This window comes from Aethalodelphis obliquidens, unplaced genomic scaffold, assembly GCF_003676395.1.
Source record: "Aethalodelphis obliquidens isolate GAN/ISIS:26980383/991018 unplaced genomic scaffold, ASM367639v1 scaffold25, whole genome shotgun sequence".
Classification (NCBI taxonomy): Eukaryota; Metazoa; Chordata; class Mammalia; order Artiodactyla; family Delphinidae; genus Aethalodelphis; species Aethalodelphis obliquidens.
The window spans coordinates 9,052,791-9,073,465 of record NW_020837969.1 but is presented as its reverse complement, the minus strand read 5'-3'; the positions used below and the strand labels follow the sequence as shown (position 1 = coordinate 9,073,465).

At 40.6% G+C, this 20,675-nt stretch overlaps 1 protein-coding gene across 1 annotated transcript in view; it reads right to left on the bottom strand.

Moving 5' to 3' along the window:
* Positions 1 to 20,675, bottom strand: part of CSMD1 (CUB and Sushi multiple domains 1) — a 1,488,158-nt gene that overhangs the window by 557,847 nt on the left and 909,636 nt on the right. The window contains exon 8 of the mRNA XM_027123007.1: positions 9,490 to 9,567. Within this exon, the coding sequence (XP_026978808.1) occupies positions 9,490 to 9,567 (78 nt within the window). The remainder of the gene's footprint in view (positions 1 to 9,489; positions 9,568 to 20,675) is intronic.

Here is a 20,675-nt window from a genome sequence, read left to right as displayed (position 1 = left end):
TTAGTAACAACCTTAGTGACTATAACAATATTAATATGAAACAAAATGTGGTGTGTTTTTTTGTAACTGGGTAAAGCAAATCCTGTTAATTTTTGAAGATTATTCAAGTGGGGATTCATGAAACCACAATATATCCAGTTACCTGGGAAAGTATGGTGTGATGAAAATGCCAGTTGGAAATTATTTCTGGAATAAAATTTCAGAGGTGGAAACCACACAAAGCATCATCGATGGCTGATGAGATTAAGGGACGTGGCATGACTTTTGCTCCCTGGATAGCCTGTCTTAGAAGCCTTATTAATGGAGTCACTCAAGTTTCTTAATAGCCTCCCTCCATTCTCCTTCCCTCATCCCATCTCCCTCACATCCACAGCCCTCTTCAAGCACCAGATCTGGGGTAGCACTTGGAGACTTGCAGGGCTGGCTTTCATTGCAGTTCTTCAAATGCCCTTTCTAAAAGCCAGCATGCCCTAGTCATCAATTCAGTAACAAATGGACTCATCCAGCAGTGGTAGAGAGGAAAATTAGTGTATTGTAGCATATTTTCTGACCTACTAGAGCACAGAATCTAGATTGACAATGAGATTTTATTGCCAAATGCCGTCACCTTGTGACAGAAATTTGAAAAAGATTAATTTCTCATGGTTTTAACATTTCTTTTCATGCAGTGGGCATAATGATTCTAAGACTGTAGTACTTTATTGTAGTCGACCAGTTATTTAATTATTTGTGCCTTGTTCATATACTACATATAATTTTGATAATAAGCATGATTTTCTCTTAACCACTGCCAAGCACATGTCTATAAATGAGAGGTTCAAGGAATTCAGTCATTGACGAGGTGTAATATAGAAAGTATGGTGTTTTGGCTTTCAAAGGACTTAATGTTGCTTTACATCTTCCCTGTGGATTCTGACTTTTTATGGGTTGATCTACTACTATTTTGAAAGCTAATAAATTTCTATTTTACTCAATGCTCAATAAGGGTTGCTATCTTTATTGCAGCACTCATCTGATAAATATTTACATAACCTGAAATACCAGTAGACTGTAATTTCCTCTAGGGAAGGAACATATTTTGAACATCTCCATGACAGCTATTTGTCTTTCCTCAATGTGTGACTGGTGAATGCATGATTAAGATGTGAAATACAAAGACCTAACTGAAGAAAAGTATGACATCACTTTGTCACACTTCTTCAGGCCACCACATAACTAGGAAACTCAGTCGTTCAATGGATAAATGTTTATTGAGCAACTGCTGTGTGCCTGAGACTCTGCTGTGTCCTTGGTAGATATCACTGAAGAGGGCAGACAAAAATATCTACCTTCAAAGAGACTGTATTCTAGTGGAGGGAGTGGAAGAGACAGGAAGTAAATAAGAATATATATATATATTTATATATATATATATACACTCTTAATATATTATTTACACATTATATAATACATTATATGACACATAATACGTATTATGTTATACAATATATTATATTGAACATATACATCATACATCACGTAATAGTATAGAATGCACACCTTATGTACACTATATTACACATAATGTTCCCCATACACACCCCCACACATTCATATAAATGCACACACTAATATGCACACATACATACAAAAATAAGCAAGATACATATGATACACTATGATAAGTGATACAGAGGAAAGCAGAACAGGTAACAAGAGGGGGTAAAGTGATGTATGGGCAAGGCGTGTGAAAGTTAGCTAGGGTGACCAGTGAGAGCCTACGGAGAAGGTAATTTTTGAGAAATGATCTGAAGGGAGGGAGGGATGACTGGGGTGACCATTTCAGACAGGAAATAGAGGAGAAATGACTGGGGTGGGAGTGTGTCTGAGATCCTTAAGAAACAGCTCCAAAGCTAGTGGACAAGGGCCAGAGGGAGAGGGGATGGGGTGGGGAGGTAAGGAGGTCCTGTTGGTCTCTGTAAGGAATGTGGGTTCATTTCGGCTGTGATGGGACGGCGCTGAAGTGTTTTGAGCGGAAGAATGATGTGATTCTACGGATATTCCCTCCTGATCCCTCTGGATGAGGTATGGAGATCTCGACTGCAGGGAAACAGGCAGAGACAGGGAGACGGGGTGAGGATGATGCAGTAATACACCTAAGGACATTGGTGGTTTGGAGGCAAAGAGAAGTGGTCGGCTTCTGACACATGCTGGGAGGCACAAGGCTGGCTGGTGTCTGGGGGCAGGGGTGGCGCCAGGCTCTAGGTCCCTAACAGGAAAAGCAATGGCCTTTTTCTGAGACGGGAAAGAGATGCCTATCACACGTGGGCATGAAAATCTTGGGTGGGCAGGTGGATATAACAGTCTGGAAATCTAGAGAGAAGTCTGGGGTCATTAATCAGACATGCCTCTTTCCGCTCTGAGAGTGGATCACACTGAAACTACTTTCCAAATGATGAAACTTATTGGGATGGCTTGCCTTTTATCTCTCATTTTATTTTATTTATCTCTCATCCCTATTAATAAAGATTAATGGTTTCTTTTTTCCTTTTCCTTAACTTCCACTAATCCCTGTTTATGGAGAAAGGATTGAAAGGAGAGACTTTTCCTGGGCTGAGCCCATTTTTGGCTGACAGGAAGGGAAGAAATTATGCAAGACATAAGATTAACCTTTTTTTCCCCCTCTTAGCACACTGGAATATAAGTAAAAAGAGAATATTACATACTAGTATATTCCATTTGCTCTTAAATTATCTCAAACATAAGAAAACAACGACTATGAATGCAGCAATTTTAGTGACAAGTGGATAATACAGTATGACCCAGCACAGATGGGAAAGTCACTTATTATGGCATATTTTAGAAAGTGGGTTAATGAGTCACACCATGTTAAAAAGATAAATCAAGCATTATATCATTAGGACTGCATCTTTAACTCTTTAAAGTCATTAAGGTATCATTTTGGACTGTTGACCAAAAAGTGGAACTACAGAAGTTTTAAAATGTGCCCTTCCAAATAATTATGTCCAAGACAAAAGAAAAACCAGAGAAAAATGGAACTATTGTTATTATAAAAGACAATATTCAATCAATTGCTTTTCATTAACAGGGCTTCACGTATTTTTTAAAGGTAGGAAAAAATTCACGTATTGGAAAAAAAGGCAATGAAAGAAATGGTCTACAGTCAAAAGTAGAAGAATCTTAGGGTCATTTATTTCATAATGGTCTGTTGTTTTTTCCCAAGGGTTTATAAGGCAATGCATTATACTTTTCCATTTTTCCACAATGTTTAACTTGGCTTTACATTAAATAATGACTCTGAACCCAGCGTCCTATCCTGCTTGGGTATAAACTGTTTTAACTGCAAATGCTTAATACACCACTGTGCCATCAAGTTATCTGAGTGAGTTACAACAAATCAATACTGAATTTGTAAAGCCATTGGTCTTTAATTTTACATGGGGAGAACAATCTCTAGCTGGAAAATAACCACCAAGGTTTTTGCTTGCCCTTCTCCCTACAGATTTTTATATTTTGGAGTTAGAAGGGCAGTAATGGATTACCTACCCTCCTGACTCTCACACTTAGGTTGCTAACATTGTATTCTGTGGAGGAGAATGTCAAGGAGAAGAGGAAGAAAGTCATCTACAGTTACCACCATTTAAAAAGGGTGGCAATTTAACAATCCTATGTTATTGAGAGGTTCCAATTCCAGAATAAAGAGAAGCCTTCCATCACTCAGTGATGAAAGAAAGATGGGGGGGGATGTTGACTGAATTTATTCCAGGTGCCCTTCCTGCTGTATGTTGCCCAATTATGCTTCAATCCTTTAAAGCTTTAAATAGTGAGAAATTTAGAGCATTATGCAGAATTAAAAACCTTAATTATCTTTGGGCTTTCCTGAAAACATCATTAATCAGTAATGAATGAGACTGATGAAAAAACCAAACTTGTAAGTCATTTCATTCTAAGAATTAACGTAGGAAATCACTCTCACTGTATAGATGAGTTGAAATATCTCCACAGCCTTTCACATCACTCCACCCTATGGTTAAGCTGATGCATGTTAAGGACTAAAGTGAATTGCTAAGGGTTAACTGGTAACATGAAATCAGGGCAGGACGGAAGAACTGACTGACTTAGTGATTCCAGGGCAAAATTCACAAAGGATTCATCAGATTCCACTGAGAGGAGTAAAAGAGAAAATCTGTTGGGCTTCTGCTCCACAATAATGGATATTTTTCCTTCCTTCATTTATTTAATCAGTAAATACTTGCTAAGTGCTGGCTAGCCTGGGCTATCAGAGGATGAGGAAGTGTGTAATTCAGTGTGGGTGTCAGACAAGAACCACTTCCCAGAGAACTCAGCTCTCAAGCGGCTCACTGTGGACCAAACGTATAAAATCAAAGCAGATCTAGGGAGAAAATGGGGAGACAGGCTGAGAATAGGCTGGAATCCGGGACTGTGGGATACAGGCACTACCTATCCTTCAAATAGAACAATGAAGAGCTTGTTTTTTTGTTTGTTGTTTTTTGCTAATCAACTATACACGGGCTCCTCACCGCTGCGGCCTCTCCTGTTGTGGAGCGCAGGCTCAGCAGCCATGGCCCACGGGCCCAGCCGCTCTGCGGCATGCGGGACCCTCCCAGACCAGGGCAAGAACCCGTGTCCCCTGCATCGGCAGGCGGACTCTCAACCACTGCGCCACCAGGGAAGCCCAAGAGCTTGTTTTTAATCTATGTACCAGTTACTGTATATTGGTATAAATTTTTTTAATGTACTAGTCACAAAACCCTGTCTTTCCCCGGTTATAACACACGATACAGGTTCCCTCAATTCAGCGCTGGAATGGCCTCACTGCTGTGACCCTAGCAGCCTTCCGTCACTAAACTACAAGCTCCTTCTGGTGGTCTGTGAAACCCTCACCTCCCCCTGTCCGGGGCCTCCAGCTCTTTCCCAGCACTTCCTAGATTCCCTCCTGATGCTCAGGGGACTGTCAGGAGGACTTAACCAGGCTTGCGCCTGAAACTGCAGGAAGGCATGGCTCCTTGCCTGGTCTAGTGCTTTGTTTTTAACCATCTGGATCTTTGGGTAGAGTTTGCCCTCAGTGGTTCACCAAAATCTTGACCGCTTTCCGTCATCTTAAACAGGGTCCGAACAGGAAATTAATGCCACCCTCGAGGAGAGTAATGTACACCAGTATTCCTTACAAAGGGGCTGCTTGTATCCAAGTACACCTAGAGATGCCACCAGGGGTAGTGTAGACACTTGGAACAAGGCAACAGTCAAGCTCTTATCACCCCCTGGGCTGGAAGCAACAGGGGAGAAAATGAGCCCTGAAAGCCAGAGGGAAAGACCATTGTAGGGTCAACCCCTTTGAGAGGAGCTGTGACCTTTGGCCTCTGCACCTTCAAGCACAGCCAGTTTGAGGGGATTTTGCAAGAGTGATAAATACCCAGACCTCACAATCATGCTTCCCTCCAATCGTCTGCTGGGGCTTCTTACTGGCAGAACACAACCCACAACCACAAGAGGACAGTTGTTTTTTTTAGTTTCCACATATAAGTGATATCATATGATATTTGTCTTTCTCTGTCTGGCTTACTTCACATAGTATGATAGCCTCCAGGTCCATCCATGCTGCTGCAAATGGCATTACTTCATTCTTTTTAACAGCCCAGTAATATTCCATTGTATATATAAGTACCACATCTTCTTTATCCATTCACCTGTCAACGGACATTTAGGTTACCTCCATGTCTTGGCTATTGTAAACAGTGATGGGGAGGGATAGATTGAGAGTTTGGGATTGACAAATACACACTACTATATTTAAAATAGATAAACAACCAGGACCTACTGTATATCACAGGGAACTCTGCTCAATACTCTGTAATAACCTAAATGGGAAAAGAATTTGAAAAAGAATAGATACATGTATACATATAACTTAATCACTTTGTTGCACACCCAAAACTAACACAACATTGCTAATCAACTATACACCAATACCAAATAAATTTTTTTTTAAAAAAGAGGACAGTTGCTACTGTCATCCATTCCTGTCAGGTTGTAATTAAATAAGCTCCTCACTGGTGCTTGGTAGCAGACACAGTCTTAGATTAGGGGGTAAAGGGATAATTACACAGCCTTTGCTGTCACATTTCTTACTCTGTGAGGCATCTCAGGAAGAAGGCTCATAAATAAAAAATGTCTATATACAATGAAAACCACCAAAATAGAGATCCACACAAGTGAGGTAGGATGATAGCTAACAGTGGCTGTCAGACCCTACACTAAGCATTTTTTGAGTATTTTGTTACATCCTTTTCCAAACCCTCAGGTGGAGGAACTGAGGTTCAGGGCAGTTACGTACCCTGTGTCAGAGAGGCCTGTATGCTTGAATTTAACCTCGAGAACAGCAGAGGCTGTGGTCTCCAAGAGAAACCCAGCTCTCAGGGTAAACCAGAAATACAGAGACTACAGTTTATTGAATGGCGTGAAAAATAACGAGGCCAATACCAAAGGCACCATATTTAATATAAATACTGAATGTAAATAAATTAGCTAATCTGTGTATAAATGATTTAATAATAGTGTCAGTAACTGACATGTCTGCAGCAAGTGTCACCACATGTATAAAATATATGCATCACCTTCATGTTCCCTCTCACACCCCATCAAAACGGTAAGGGGTTTATCACTTCCTAGGTGAAGGCTGTGTCCTGGGTGAGGCTTCAGGGGCCTGTGTTCTGGGCTCACCTCCTATGAGGAACCAAACTATTTCCTAAGATCTTACAGAACAAGTTCAATGCTCTGGATCTTACCTCCTCCTCCAGCAAGTAAGATCCCAGCCGTTTAGATCCTTGGCTGACCTACTATGAATACAGTCTTTATGTCTCCTGTTTGTGTGTGGAAAGTTCTCACGGGTATGGCTGGCGGAATGCCCACTATATGCTGTATACTGGAACAAGCAGTTTACAAATACCTTGCTTCGTCTACTCAAAAAGAATCATTACCATTTTACTTTTATAATGATAAAACTTGGACTTGAATATGATAAATACTTTTACAACTATTGAATCCCTGTCTCTCTAGCTTCAAAGCCTATGTCCTTTTCTCTATGAAGCAATTAATTTAGTTTCCTCAGCCACATCTTCTGCATAAATAACATTTTACTATTTATTACATTGCTGATCTTAGAAGGCATTCCTCATTTCCTCTAATGATTAATTTTCAAGTCTAACAAAAAAATAGTTTAATACTATTGGGAGAAAGGGCAGAACACTTTCTAACACCAATGAGTTATGACTCATTTGTCAATTTGTGTTCAGATAAGGACCCAGACACATTCTTTTCATAAAAACAACTCTGGCTGAATGTTCCACTAGCAGATAAATTTGATGTCTACTTGACTGCTATCAGACCTATCAGACCTCATATTGATCTGATGTAAGGGTTCACCTGATATGTAGTTCTATGTTACTGTGGATCATTTCTGCAAGGTTTTTAAACCATAAAATATAAATTTCAAAGTAACTATACATACCACATCCCCTATTCTACTGAACATTCCGAACTAATGAGAACAAAATATTAAAACTTTATTTTAAAAGAATGACCTCCTTTCTTCCTGCCCTCCAGTAGTTTTGTCCTTTATTATTTGTAAGTCCAGTTTAATTTGAACACTACTGCCCATGATTATCCAAAAAGAGGTACAATGAAAACAGGAAGTGCATTTACAGGTTGATTTGTGTGTATGTGTGAGACCTAAGGGCCTGAATTGCAGTCAGAGACTGAAGGATCCCCCTTGAATAGACTGTGTGTGTCCCCAAAATTCATATCTTGAAGCCCGGACCTCCAAGGTGATGGTATGTGGAGGTGGGTCCTTTGGGAGGTGATAGGTCATGAGGGTAGAGACCTCATGAATGGGATGAGTTCCCTTATAAGATACCGAAAAGGTGATCTCTCCCTCTCACCACCTTATGAAGATACAGTGAGAAAATAGACTGCTGTCTGTGTTAGGAAGTGAGTCCTCATCAGACACTGAATCGACCAGCACCTTGATCTTGGACTTCCCAGCCTCCTGAACTATGAGAAATAAATTTAAATCACCCAGTCTATATTATCTCAAAATGTCTAAGACACACCTGTGTCTGAAGCCTACATCCTAGGGGTCTCGGTTTGCCTCTGTCCTCCCCAGGTGCCAGAGGATAGGGTCATTATACAGAGTCGATGGACTATCATTACACAGGCAATCACTAGGAAGCCATAAAATAGGGATATTAAGAAAGCAGAGGTAGGTTAATCTACAATGTGATTTTTAAATGATCATTATTGCTGTTTGTATTTGCTTTTTAGTTTTAATGTGATATTAGTCATGGATAAAACCTCACACACAAGCCCAATATATCACGCAGATAAAAGCAGAGTTGGTTGAACTGAGGGTGCTCCAAATGACTTCAAGCGTCCCACATGTACCAACTGCTATTAGTGGCAAACCAAATAAAATACATAGATCCCAACCACTGGGATTCTTCACCAAGAGAGCAGGTCAGCAGGAACACCACAAGAAGAGGTCACCAGGAATGAATAGAAAAGGTACCCCAAGAGGCTGAAAATTTTAAAAAGAACTTGATGCAGGGGAAAGAACCACCCTGGAAATAAACCCACTTGAGAATCTCAATGGAGTCTTCTACTGTGCAGTGAGCAGGATAGGCAAACCCACAGTGAAACTGTGACAAAATGCAGAGGTTAAGAACACAGGACTGGGGGAACAATAGGAGGAAACAGCTAACCGTGCCTGGAGAAGTCAGGAAAGGGTTCCAATGGTGAGGCTCTAAGACCACCTGGGCTTCTGCATGCAAGGAAGGCGGCGAGGACACTTCTAGCAAAGGCACACATGACACAGTCTACTGGTCCTTTTGGCTAAATTATGGTGAAGGGTGTTAAGGAAGAGATACCAGAAAAGTAGGTGCCAGGGGACACTTTCATTTATCCAACAGCTATTGGCCGGGTGCCTACTATGTGCTGGGCACATCCAGAAAGAACCCTATACATGTGGTCTTCATATTCTGGTTTTCTTTGAAGGGATATAGATGTTGCCTGGAACTATTTTATTCTTCAGTCCACGGATGACCAAGAACATTTTAATAGGAAAATGACAAGACAAGACTCCTGTGCCCCGAAGATCAATCTGGTATGTGTGGTATATACTAGAATGGAAAGAGAAACTGGGATCAAAACACCTGAGAGTGGAACAGCTGTTTAACAGAGAAATCGGGAAGGTCCAGTCTCAGTGATTGATGAGGGTAGAGAGCAAAGACGGGTTTGAGATGCATTTAGGAGATAAGATGAATACACAGTGTAGATTCTCTCTCCCGGCAAATACTTTGAAGGTAGGAAAGCAGAACGAGATGAAGTGGGAAAAGCAGTTTATAGAATTACCTCTCCGAAACCGCTCCCTCTAATGGACATATCAATCCTCATACAGAAAGAAAGAGGACTTACAGACGGAGTTTTTATGGCTACTGTCCTTGCTGGGAAGCATCTTGACTCCTCTTGACTTCAATTCAATCGCCTTTTTCACTGGAAGAAACAAAATAAAACCATTATTAGGTACGACTCAGAGAGATATCATAAAATTGCGTTTTATCTTCACAGCATTTCCAGTCATAACTGCTTTCTTACCAACCCCTGGAATATGGGATGCATTCTAAGGGGTGAATGATGCAAAGCAAATGAAGTATAAGAGCCTGTGAATAACTAATGCAAGTCTATCAACCAGCAAGATCATATCTTATGACAGCAGTGTCAGAAGCTAAAAATAGTATGTGGTAGGATTACCATCTATACCCAAAGCTGCTTACCACCAGTGATGGCAAATTCTACAAATCATTATCATTTCGCCAAATGACCCAGCAGACTGCTCTCTCAACTTACGTGCAGTGACTAGAGTTTTCTAAATTTGCTACATACATGAAAAATTTTGAAGAAAAATGAAATTTATTCATTCATTCACTCATGTAGTCATTTAATCACTCAAAGTTTAACAAATATCTATTGATGGGAAGCTAGTAGGAGGAAATGTTCTAAATGTGCATGATTAAATGCTAAGAACACCAGTACTGACAGACCCTCGTAACCTACAGGCAATATAAAAAATGTATGACATTGGTTTCTAAAGTCACAGTTCTCAGGCTTTAAGTTTCTTGAGTTTACTAGGTTCTGCATTAAATGTTTTAAGAAGTTCCACTTTTGTGGTCATTTCTGGGGAAAAAAAGTGGGAAGTCATTTGTGGGAAGAAAATAAATAATAGTTTAATTCAAAATTTTGTATTGAATATTAAAATTATCATATCTTTATTAAAATTAAAATATGTTAATTTAAAGATTTCTGATTTACATATTTACATATGATTTACATATATGGACCTAGAGTAGCATGAAGACCTGGGCTCAAATCTTTGCTCACAACTTGCTAGCTATGTGGCCTGTGTAAGTTACTTAATTCAGAGCCTGTTAACTTATCTGCAAAAGGAGTGTGATGGTTACTTTTTATGTCTACTTGACTGGGGTCCAAAGTGACTAGATACCTTGTCAAATGTTTTCCTGGGTGCTTCTGTGAAGGTTGTTTTTGGATGAGATTAAGTTTTAAATCCACAGACTGAGTAGAGCAGATTGCCCCCCCTCCGTGTGGGTGGGCCTTATCTAATCAGCTGAAGACTGGAATAGAACACAAAGCTGACACTTTCCTGAGCAGAAGAGAATTCTTCTGGCCTGACTACCTTCATACTGGGTTATAATTTTTTTTCAATTTTATTGCTTTTTTTCCTTCCAATTTTATTGAGATATAATGCACATACAGCACTGCATAAGTTCAAGGTATATGGAACAATGATTTGACTTACATGTATAATCAAATAATTACCACAATATGTTTAGTAAACATCCATCATCTCATATTGATACAAAATAAAAGAAAAAGAACAAATTCTTTCTTGTGATGAGAACTCTTAGGATTTATTTTCTTAACTCTCATATATAACATATAGCAGTGTTAATTATATTTACCAAGTTGTACATTACATCCCTAGCACTTATTTATTTTATAACTATAAATTTGTACCTTCTGACTGCCTTCAACTAATTCCCCCTCCCTCCACCCCTTGCCTCTGATAACTGCAAATCTCATCTCTTTTCCTATAAGTTTATTTGTTTTTCTTTGCTTGTTTTTTGAAGTATAACTGACCTAAAACACTATGTCAGTTCCTGGTGTACAACACAGTGATTTGATATTTCTGTACATTTCAAAATGGTCAACACGATAAGTCTAGTTACCATCTGTCACCATACAAAGATGCTACATAATTACTGACTATATTCTCCACACTGTACATTTCATCCCTGTGACTCACTTATTTTGTAATTGGAATTTTGTGCCTCCTAATCTCCCTCACCTATTTCTCTCCCCCGACCCCTCTTTTTTCGCAACCACCAGTTTGTTCTCTGTGTCTTTGACAATGTTTCTGTTTCATTACATTTGTTCGTTTGTTTTGTTTTTTAGATTCACATAAAAGTAAAATCATCCAGTATTTATCTTTGTCTGACTGCCTTCATAGTGGGATACTAATTTTTTTTCCTGCCTTCAGATTCAAACTGAAACACTGGCTTTTCCCGGGTCTTGGTCCTGCCAGCCTTTGAACTAGAACCACACCATTAGCTCTCTGGGTCTCCAGCTTACTGACTCACCCTGAAATCTTGGGACTTCTCAGCCTCCATAATTATGAGAGACAACTTCTTATATTTCTTATATAGGTTGGTATGATATATATCATCCTATTGGTTCTGGTTCTCAAAACAGCCCTGACTAATACAATGGGCATGCTGATATCAAATGCAGGGAACAGATATGTGTTCCCTGCACTATAATGAATGCACCATTTTTAGGAGCAGACCCTGGACATCGTGGGCTCCATACATGACAGTGTTTGTTGCTATTTTTGGATCACTTGCATTCACATGGCTTCCCCAGAGGAGGGACTGTCCTTCCATCGCTGATATTACTGGACATTTGTTCCCTCTCCCTGTCCCTTCCCCTGGTCACTGAATTTTCTGACCCTCTGGGTACCATGTGTCTGTGGCTCTACCTCTCAAGGCCCTCATCCCACTTCCCATCTGGCCTCTTCACGGTGACATTTGTACACTACCTTACATTTAAGGAAGCATCTGCAAACACACCATGGTATTTAACTCTTTCCACAACCCTCTGAAGTAGGTATTATGAAGATCCTTACTCATATTAGGAAATCAAGGTTCACAGATTTGTTGAGAGGACATAGGGAGTAAGATGTGGGATTTGGATTCAAATCTTCCCACTCAGAACCCAACACCCTTCACTGTATTCTGCCCACTTGACAATGGAAGGCATGGAGGTAGAGACTGTAGGATCCCAGCACCTGGAAAGAAGCTGAAAACGCCGAAGAACTCTGTACCTGGAATTCAAATCATCGCAGTGACACCAGGGTTAAACTATTGACTCTGTTATTTCTTTTCTCTCTGCACTAACAAAATAAAAGCTGATTCTCTCCCATTTCCCACCTTCCTCCCAAAAACCAAGCTTTTGAATTCAAGAAAAGAAGCAATTTCCTCACATTGGTATTGACAATTCCTTTCCTTGTCAAAGGAGGCACTGAAGAAAACCTCCCCAAAGGAGGTTATTATAGGAAGTTGCTTCAGAAGTAAGAGGAGGCGCTGGCATTTGAGCAGGTTCAGGAGCAGGTGGGGAGATGGTGGCTTTCACCAGTGCTGAGATGCATGACAACTACAGGTAAGCCATGGATGCAGGGCATCTGATGTTTGGAAACTGGTCACAAGGCATTGAGGGTGAGGCAGGGGCCATCTCTGATGGGGCCTGTGGTCAAGCTGAGGGATGGCCTCTCGATGGATGTCCAGGAGAAGAGGACCAAGGAGCACTCCTGTGATGGGGAGCATCCTGAGAGGACGTCTTGGGGTACTATGGAATGAGGAGTGTGTGTGGTGGGGTGCTGCAGCATGGTGTAGAAAATGGGAGGACCCAGACAGTGACAGACGCCGATGTTCACCAGTGGACTGAGAAGATGACTCAGGGTCAGATATGATTAGAGAGAGGTACTGATCTTTGCTACGGAGCCATTTCATAACCATTGTACCAACAAAATGGCAAGCTGGTACTATTTCTACCCCCCCCCATCCCTCATCTGCTGCATCTGTCCTTGAACATGGAAATCTCTCTGCCCAGCCCTGAGGGGAGGGAAGGAGGAGGACTCTGGATGGAGGACAGGAGGGGCTTCAGGGAGGTGATGAGGGGAAAGACCCTCTGAGGAGGGTCCCTTCCTTTTCTTCACAACATTGCCAAGAACCAGGGCTGTCCAGAAAGAGGATGTGTTAATTTGAAACAAGTTAGAACTCAGAGGAGGGGAGAATCCACAGCAGTACAGCACCATCGTACTGAAAAAAAAAAAAAAAAGTTCCCTGGTGGATGTTAGCTTCACTCAGCTACGTACAACTACTTTCTGTCCTTTCCAGGGAGAATGTCCTTCCCCTCTCTGTCCATGACTGACCCCTAATTAAGCTCAGCCTGCTCCTTGGATCCTCCCAGCTCCCTCCCCCGGCCCCAGCAGCAAGAAGTCAGAGTCCACTGCGATCCTCCACACACATCAGACTTCTCTCAGGAAACCCAATCCTACCATCTGCCTCTGGTGTCCTTGGAAATTCCTATACCAGATGATAGGATTCAATGTCTAACACCATAGTTTACCCATAATGGGGAGCTCAGAAAATTCCAAATAAACAAATGCAAAATTGTTTCAAACAAACTTAATTTACTAAATACAGGGACGGAAGCCATTGAGAAACCTCACAAACCACAGAGGAAACTGTTTCACATATATACACCAACTACTGACAAATTGAAGAAATCAGGGTTTGGAATTTAAAACATAAGCTCTTTTTTTGGACTTATTATTAACTCAGAGGATTATCGTGATTTTATTAATACTTCTCCAGGCTAAAAAATTCCCTCTAAGTGGCACGTGAAAAGAATATTCACAATCATTGATAGCAGTAATAGTGAAATCCTTGGAAATCCTTTGAGTTGCGAGAGCTTACTATACAGGTGCATGCACACACACACATATATACACTTTCACATTTATTTTATAGTTTATTTATATGTTATGTATTTTTACATATTATACACTATATATAATATGTTATATATTAAATATTTTACATATCATATATATATTATTGTTGTATACTTAAATCTTTTACATTATATATAAAATATGTAAAATATTTATGTATATAACATACATAATTTATTGAGCTTTCTTATTGTTAGAAATGTTCTTGTTATCTAATTTAATTTGTCTTATAATTAATCAATAGCTTTCTATTAAATTTGGCAAGCAATTACAGTCCATAAGCTATTAATCTTTTGTATTTATCAATACATTGTCTTTTTATATTGTCACCTTAGCAGATATGATAATTCAAACTCCATTATATATGTTACCTTATTCTTGAATTAGGAAAACAAAATATTTCAGAAAAATATTTTTGGTTCATGTGTTGTTTGGAAAATTTTTTGTTTTCCTTTATTATTGGGGGAAAAAATCTAAACTTCTGGATTATCTCAGAGATTTTTTGTTAATCTTTTTCATTTTGAAGAGAAAAATAAATGATTTGAAAATAATATATTTTGAGGAATCCCAGTGGTTTGCATTCTTTCACTTACTGTAAAGCTTACTTTTTTTCTAAGCATTTACACCATGTTTTAGAAATACTTTCAAAATATTAATTTGCTTCATTAATAGATCCAATTATAGCAACCCTTACTTAAATTGTTTAACATTTCATTGGATTTTATGTGTTTTATATTGACGAAGAGTCATCAAAATTCATATCACTTTATATTTTTAACACATATTTAAATTTTTTTTCAAACTGTATCAAAGTATTTCTAAGAATCCCTAAGAATCACTAAATATCTCAGTATGGACCCACTTTCCTATTCTCTGTTAATTATATAAACGCATAGCTCATGTTGATGCTGATAAAAATGTTTAATCATACGACCTTATATGGCTGTTATCGTGGATGATGGAGCCATTCCCATCTAAAACCAGAGCCTCCATCTCTGTCTGCACTGGGGCTCATCACCTCAATAACATGATGCCATCATTTTCCTCCTTCCTCACAATCATTTTTTCTTTTCTGCTTGATCAATCCCATTATTATACAAACATGTTTCACTTCCCATCTTTAAGAACCGAGACAAAGAAAACAAGTAAAAAGGCAAGCATGCGAGCAGCGAACAAATAGAACTCTTTCCTGCCCATACTCCCCACAGCTGCCTGGCCCTTTCCTCTCCTCTTCTGGGAGCAGGGAGAGGAAATTCCTCCAGTGAATCATCTTCTTTGATCTCTTCCCATTCTCTCCCGAACCTGAAAACAGCCCTATCAAGGTGAGCTGTCACCTCCCTGTTGCTAGATCTTGTGGTCAGTTCTCCAGTTCCTCTCTGTCTGTGATGTGAGGTCCCCTTCCCCCATGTCCAGACCCCACACGCTTCGGTTCTCCTCTGATTCAATGGTCACTCCTTGTTCGTAAGTCTGAGCATCGCCCTGTGATGCTTTGGTATTTATCGCCGTATTTTTAAACTTTCCATGTACTCCCTTGACCAACATTCAATAGAAGTATTATAATCATCTAATAAATTATCATTAATATTACAGTATTATTAATGAGTCGTAATTTTTTAAATTACTATGTATTTGACACTCTGCAAGGTGTTTTATATAGATCCTGTTTCATTCCACCGCAAAGTTATAAGATTTATGGTGTTTATTATGGAGAAAAAATGAGCTATAAAGAGGTTAAATAATTTATCCTAGATTACAGGGCTTAAGGTGGAAGAGCTGTCCTGGAGCTGGGGGTCTGATTCTAGAACCTGATCGCTTTACCAGGAGGAGATGCTGTCTCCTTTATAAATGATACCACTTGTTTTAAAATTTTCTTGTTGTAAACAGTTTGTTATTGCATTATACAATGTAACACTTACGTAACTATATATTAGTAAACATGTCTTATCATACCACATTTTTAAAAATCAGAATTTAATTAACTCTTCAAACCATTATCTAACAAATCGTTGAATGAACGTGTAGGTTAGCTGCTTAAACATGGGTTAAATATTTATTAATATTCATCCTGTTATAACAAAAAATATGTACTGAGTCACATACTATTGAGTGTGTTTTCCTTTTCTATTGAATTCTTTTATCATGATTGTAGTAGTATATGGACATTGTAGAAAACTTGGGAAAACCTAAAAATTATCAAGAAAAAACTAAAAATAACTGACTGAATAAACCCATCACCTAGAGATGACTGCTGTTATCATCATTTTTTATGTATTTATTTACAACACTATGTATATTGCACATATAAGTTAATAGGACATTTTGGTAAAGACACATATATTTACAGAATAAAAATAAGACTGTAATGTATTTTTATTCTGCTTTTATGACTGTTTTGAGCATTTTTGCTTATTACATATTTCTCATTAGATAGTGTGTGTATGCATACATACATATATATCTTCCCCCCTCCCCGCCACCAGGCTTGAGGGATCTTAGTTCCCCAACCAGGGATTGAACCCAGGCCCCGGCAGTGAAAGTGCCATGTCCTAACCACTGGACCACCAGGGAATTCCCAATTTTTAATCAGATATTGAGGTCACTGAATACTTTTGAAAAACATTTTTAGTGGATTGGTCACAATATATTTAATCCCTTTACTCTTAGATATTAGCCTTTTTCTTACTTCTTGCAGTTGCATATGATACCAAACAGCTTCCAACACATCATTAAACTCTGATGTTTCATGGGAAAAAAAGGGCCAGAGTTAGGATTCTTTGCTCAAGGCCTTAACACATAGTGCTAAACTGATTTTTAGGAAACTGTACCCATTCCCCTCACCAGCTGAATATAAGAATATCTTGACTGTATCGCCTTTGCCAACGCTGTTTTATGTTTTTAATTTAAAAAAAAATTTGAAGTATAGTTGACTTACAGTGTTGTGTTAGTTGCTGGTGTACAGCAAAGAGATTCAGATAGAGAGAGAGAGAGAGAGAGAGAATATAAGACGTATACATGTTCTTTTCCAGATTCTTTTCCCTTACAGGTTATTACAAAATACTGAGTAGAGTTCCCTGTGCTGTACAGTAAGTAGGTCCTTGCTGGCTATCAATTTTATACAGCATGTAAAAGAGAACAGTTACCAATTTGATAACTGAAAAATGCCACCTCACTTTTATCCGCATTTCAAACAAGTAAGGTGCTTATTCCCTCGTTCTGTGAGATAAACTCTCCTATAACATATTGTCTCGTGGTCTACATAGCTGTCCCTCCTTATGCAGCGGGGACACGGCTGTTCCGACGCCCCCAGGGGCTGCCCGAAGCCGCAGAGGGGAGCGGACGCAGAAATTCCGCGTTTTCTCCTGCGCACGCGCCTGGGGACCGAGGTTAAACCCTAAATTGGGCCGAGTCAGAGACAGCGCCAGCAGCTCATCACACACACGAGAACTAGAACCACCGGCCGCGCTAACAGTCGTGCGCCTGCGGCCTCTCTCGCCCTCACACTAGCTGACTCGACGGACTGAATGCCTTGCCCGTCGTGACTACGCACCGGTCACGCGCTGTGGCGTAACTTCGGCACTTGGAGGTGTGACAGCAAAACCAGCGCGCGCTTCGTTTTCCTCCGTCACAATGTCCCCGGCAGAACGCTCTTACCCGAGCTCCTAGCCACCTCAGCAGGCGAGTCTTTTTCTTCTCATTCGACAACTTTCCCTGAAAGGAAGCGCCTCCCGGCTTCCCTTGGGCACATTCCAGCGGCCAGTGTCACTCCTCCTGGGCTTTGGGGTCGTCCTTCAGTAAAACGAGGGTCACGCGGTACCGCGGCAGCCCGTCTGACAAACGAGTGGCGGGACGGTCGGACCAGCGGCACTACAGGACGAGTCTCGCCCACAGCGCGAACCAGCTGACCTCGCGAGATTTCCTCACGCGACTCCGACCAGCGTGAAATTTACAACTTCTCAACTGCTGACTTCTGGCGTTTTTCCGCTTAGTGTTTTGGGACCGAGGTTGCCCTCCGGTCTCTGAAACCGACGGCCAGGGGTGGGGAGCGCTGCTGTACATTATTTTATGAGGTTTAATTGTTACTGCAAAAAACCTTTTTTTAAATCTAGAAATAATTGTTTTCTTGCCTTTGCTAGGGTACTCTGCCAGCAGCTCCCTTGTAGGCTTAGCCTCGCTCAGGAATTCCTACATTTTTCATCAGGTTATCGGATGTCCTGGAACGTGGACCCTTGAGAAAAACTGACAACCGAGTTTTAGTAAGTAGATTATCAAATTTCCTTTTGATTCTTAAATCAGCCAGTGTCCCTTCTTTGGTTGAGAAAACCGTCCTCTTTTCAAGCTTGGGGTTAAAAGGGATCTTTTGCATCTGAAATGTCACGGATATGTATTTATTATGCTTCACAGTATTAACAGTTTTGTTGTTCCTGGCTATCAGAATGTTTTCGTCTGATGTCACTTAACAGCACTATCGAATTGAAGGAGAAAAGTTCCATGCGTGGAGTTATGATTAACACATGGATACCCATGTCTGAGTAGTCTGAAGGGTTAGTGTGGGACACCCGCACACCCTTGGCTATTGCATTCTTTGCTAATTTAATGGGTAATTACAGTAACAGGCTTTCTTGGAAGGAAGGCAATTAACTTTCTTTGTCCCCATGTGCTTAAAATATCAGGGACTCCAATGAAACAATATGTTTCCCTGTGATTTAAGTTGTCAGAGATAAGAACAGTCAGAATTTAACGGGGGATGCATTGAGATTAAAAGATTTCTTACTTAGCTTTGTAGTGATTCATTGGGTTACTCCACACACTTTCTTTCAGGCACTTTCCTCCAAAATAGGGGGTGGAGGGCACCAAGAGACAAGAGAGGGGAGAAGGGGGGCACCAACTGGAGAAATTGGGGGGGAAGGGAGAAGGGGAACAGAGGGGTGAGGTGCCCCCAAAGCAACTTTTCCCCTTCACCGTCTCCCCTTTATTGAGGTACAGGAAGTATTAGAGGCTTGTAAGCAGAATCATCTCAGATAATCCACACATTCCAATAAAGGCTCTGTGTCTTTTTCCCTTAACACACTCTTCTCATCTGTATTTTATGTGTGAAAAGATTTCCTTCTGAAGTTTCCGAGTTTTCCCAGTCAGGCTACCAGAATCCATTGACCTTGCAGCCTGGGCAACTGTTTCATAACAAGGTCAGGTTCAGTGGGGGTAGGTCGGGGGGGAGGTCTGTCCAGGAAGCCCGGAGGCCAGAGCTCCAGTCTCACTTCTGAAATTTCCTGAAATCTTGAGCCACAGCCTTGCTTTTTGTCTCATCGATTAATTAAAGGGCTTGAATTTTAAGGCTTCTGATATTCTATTTTCTCATTATTATTCTAGGCAGATAATGCAGAATAAAGGAAAGTCAGTATTTAATTCAGAGCAGAGTTCCAATCCTCCCTCTATGGCTTATGACAAGGCGGACTTTGAGAGAATTAACTCCAGCGTTTTCTTTTGAAATATAAGAATGACTTGCAGGAGTATCACTACAGATGCACAAGACGCTCCGTGCATAGTGAAAAGTGAGCTTTTGGGCAGGACTGTTAGGGAATGTTGAAGACCATTCACACACAACACACTCTGGTCCTCGGACTGGACGAACACTATGCATTAAATACATATGGCTGCCAGTTCTTCCCCACGCTCCTGCCTTCCTCTGAGTCTCCTTTACCACTCACACGAAACTCTTCACTTCTGGTCACGAACTCAGTGACAGCAGCTGGGTGTCCTAGGATTTAACTCATTTCTGACACTATCTACCTGGAGACAGTGTCAGATCCCACAGGTCAAGGGTTCAGTCCTGCAGGACTGCCACAAACACACACACACACACACACACACACACACACACACAATTTCACATGCCAGTCCCAAGTCCAGGTTGTCACCGGTGCTCCTGAACGAACAGCTATAGATCAGAGGTTCCAAGGACCCCCTCCTCGGGTTTGATTAATTTGCTAGAGTGTCTCACAGAACTCAGGGAAACACCTACTTGCGTTACCAGTTAATTAAAGAATAGGATAAAGGATACAGATGAACAGTCAGATAAAGAGATACACAGGGTGAGGTCTGGGAGGGTCTCGAGCACAGGACCTCTGCACCTGTGGACTTGGGGTCACCCTCCCAGTGTGGATATGTTTGCTAAGCCTCTGAACCCCGTACTACTGAGATTTTATGGAGGCTTCATCTTGTAGGCATGATGGACACTTAACTCCTTTTCCAGCCCCCTCCCCTCTCTGGAGGACGTGGAGTAGGGCTGAAAATGTCGAGCCTTTAATCACAGCTTGGTCTTGGTGAAGAAGTTGTTAACTCCCTGAGTACCGTCCCCGAGGAATTAGGACCATGTCCTATCACCTTAATTTCCAACAGAGAAATTGGCATGTGCCTATCATCAGTAAGCCAATAGCAAGTAAATCCATAAACCAACGAAATAACCTAGTAGAGACAGCAATTATTTCTAGATTAATAAAAATATTGTGGTAAC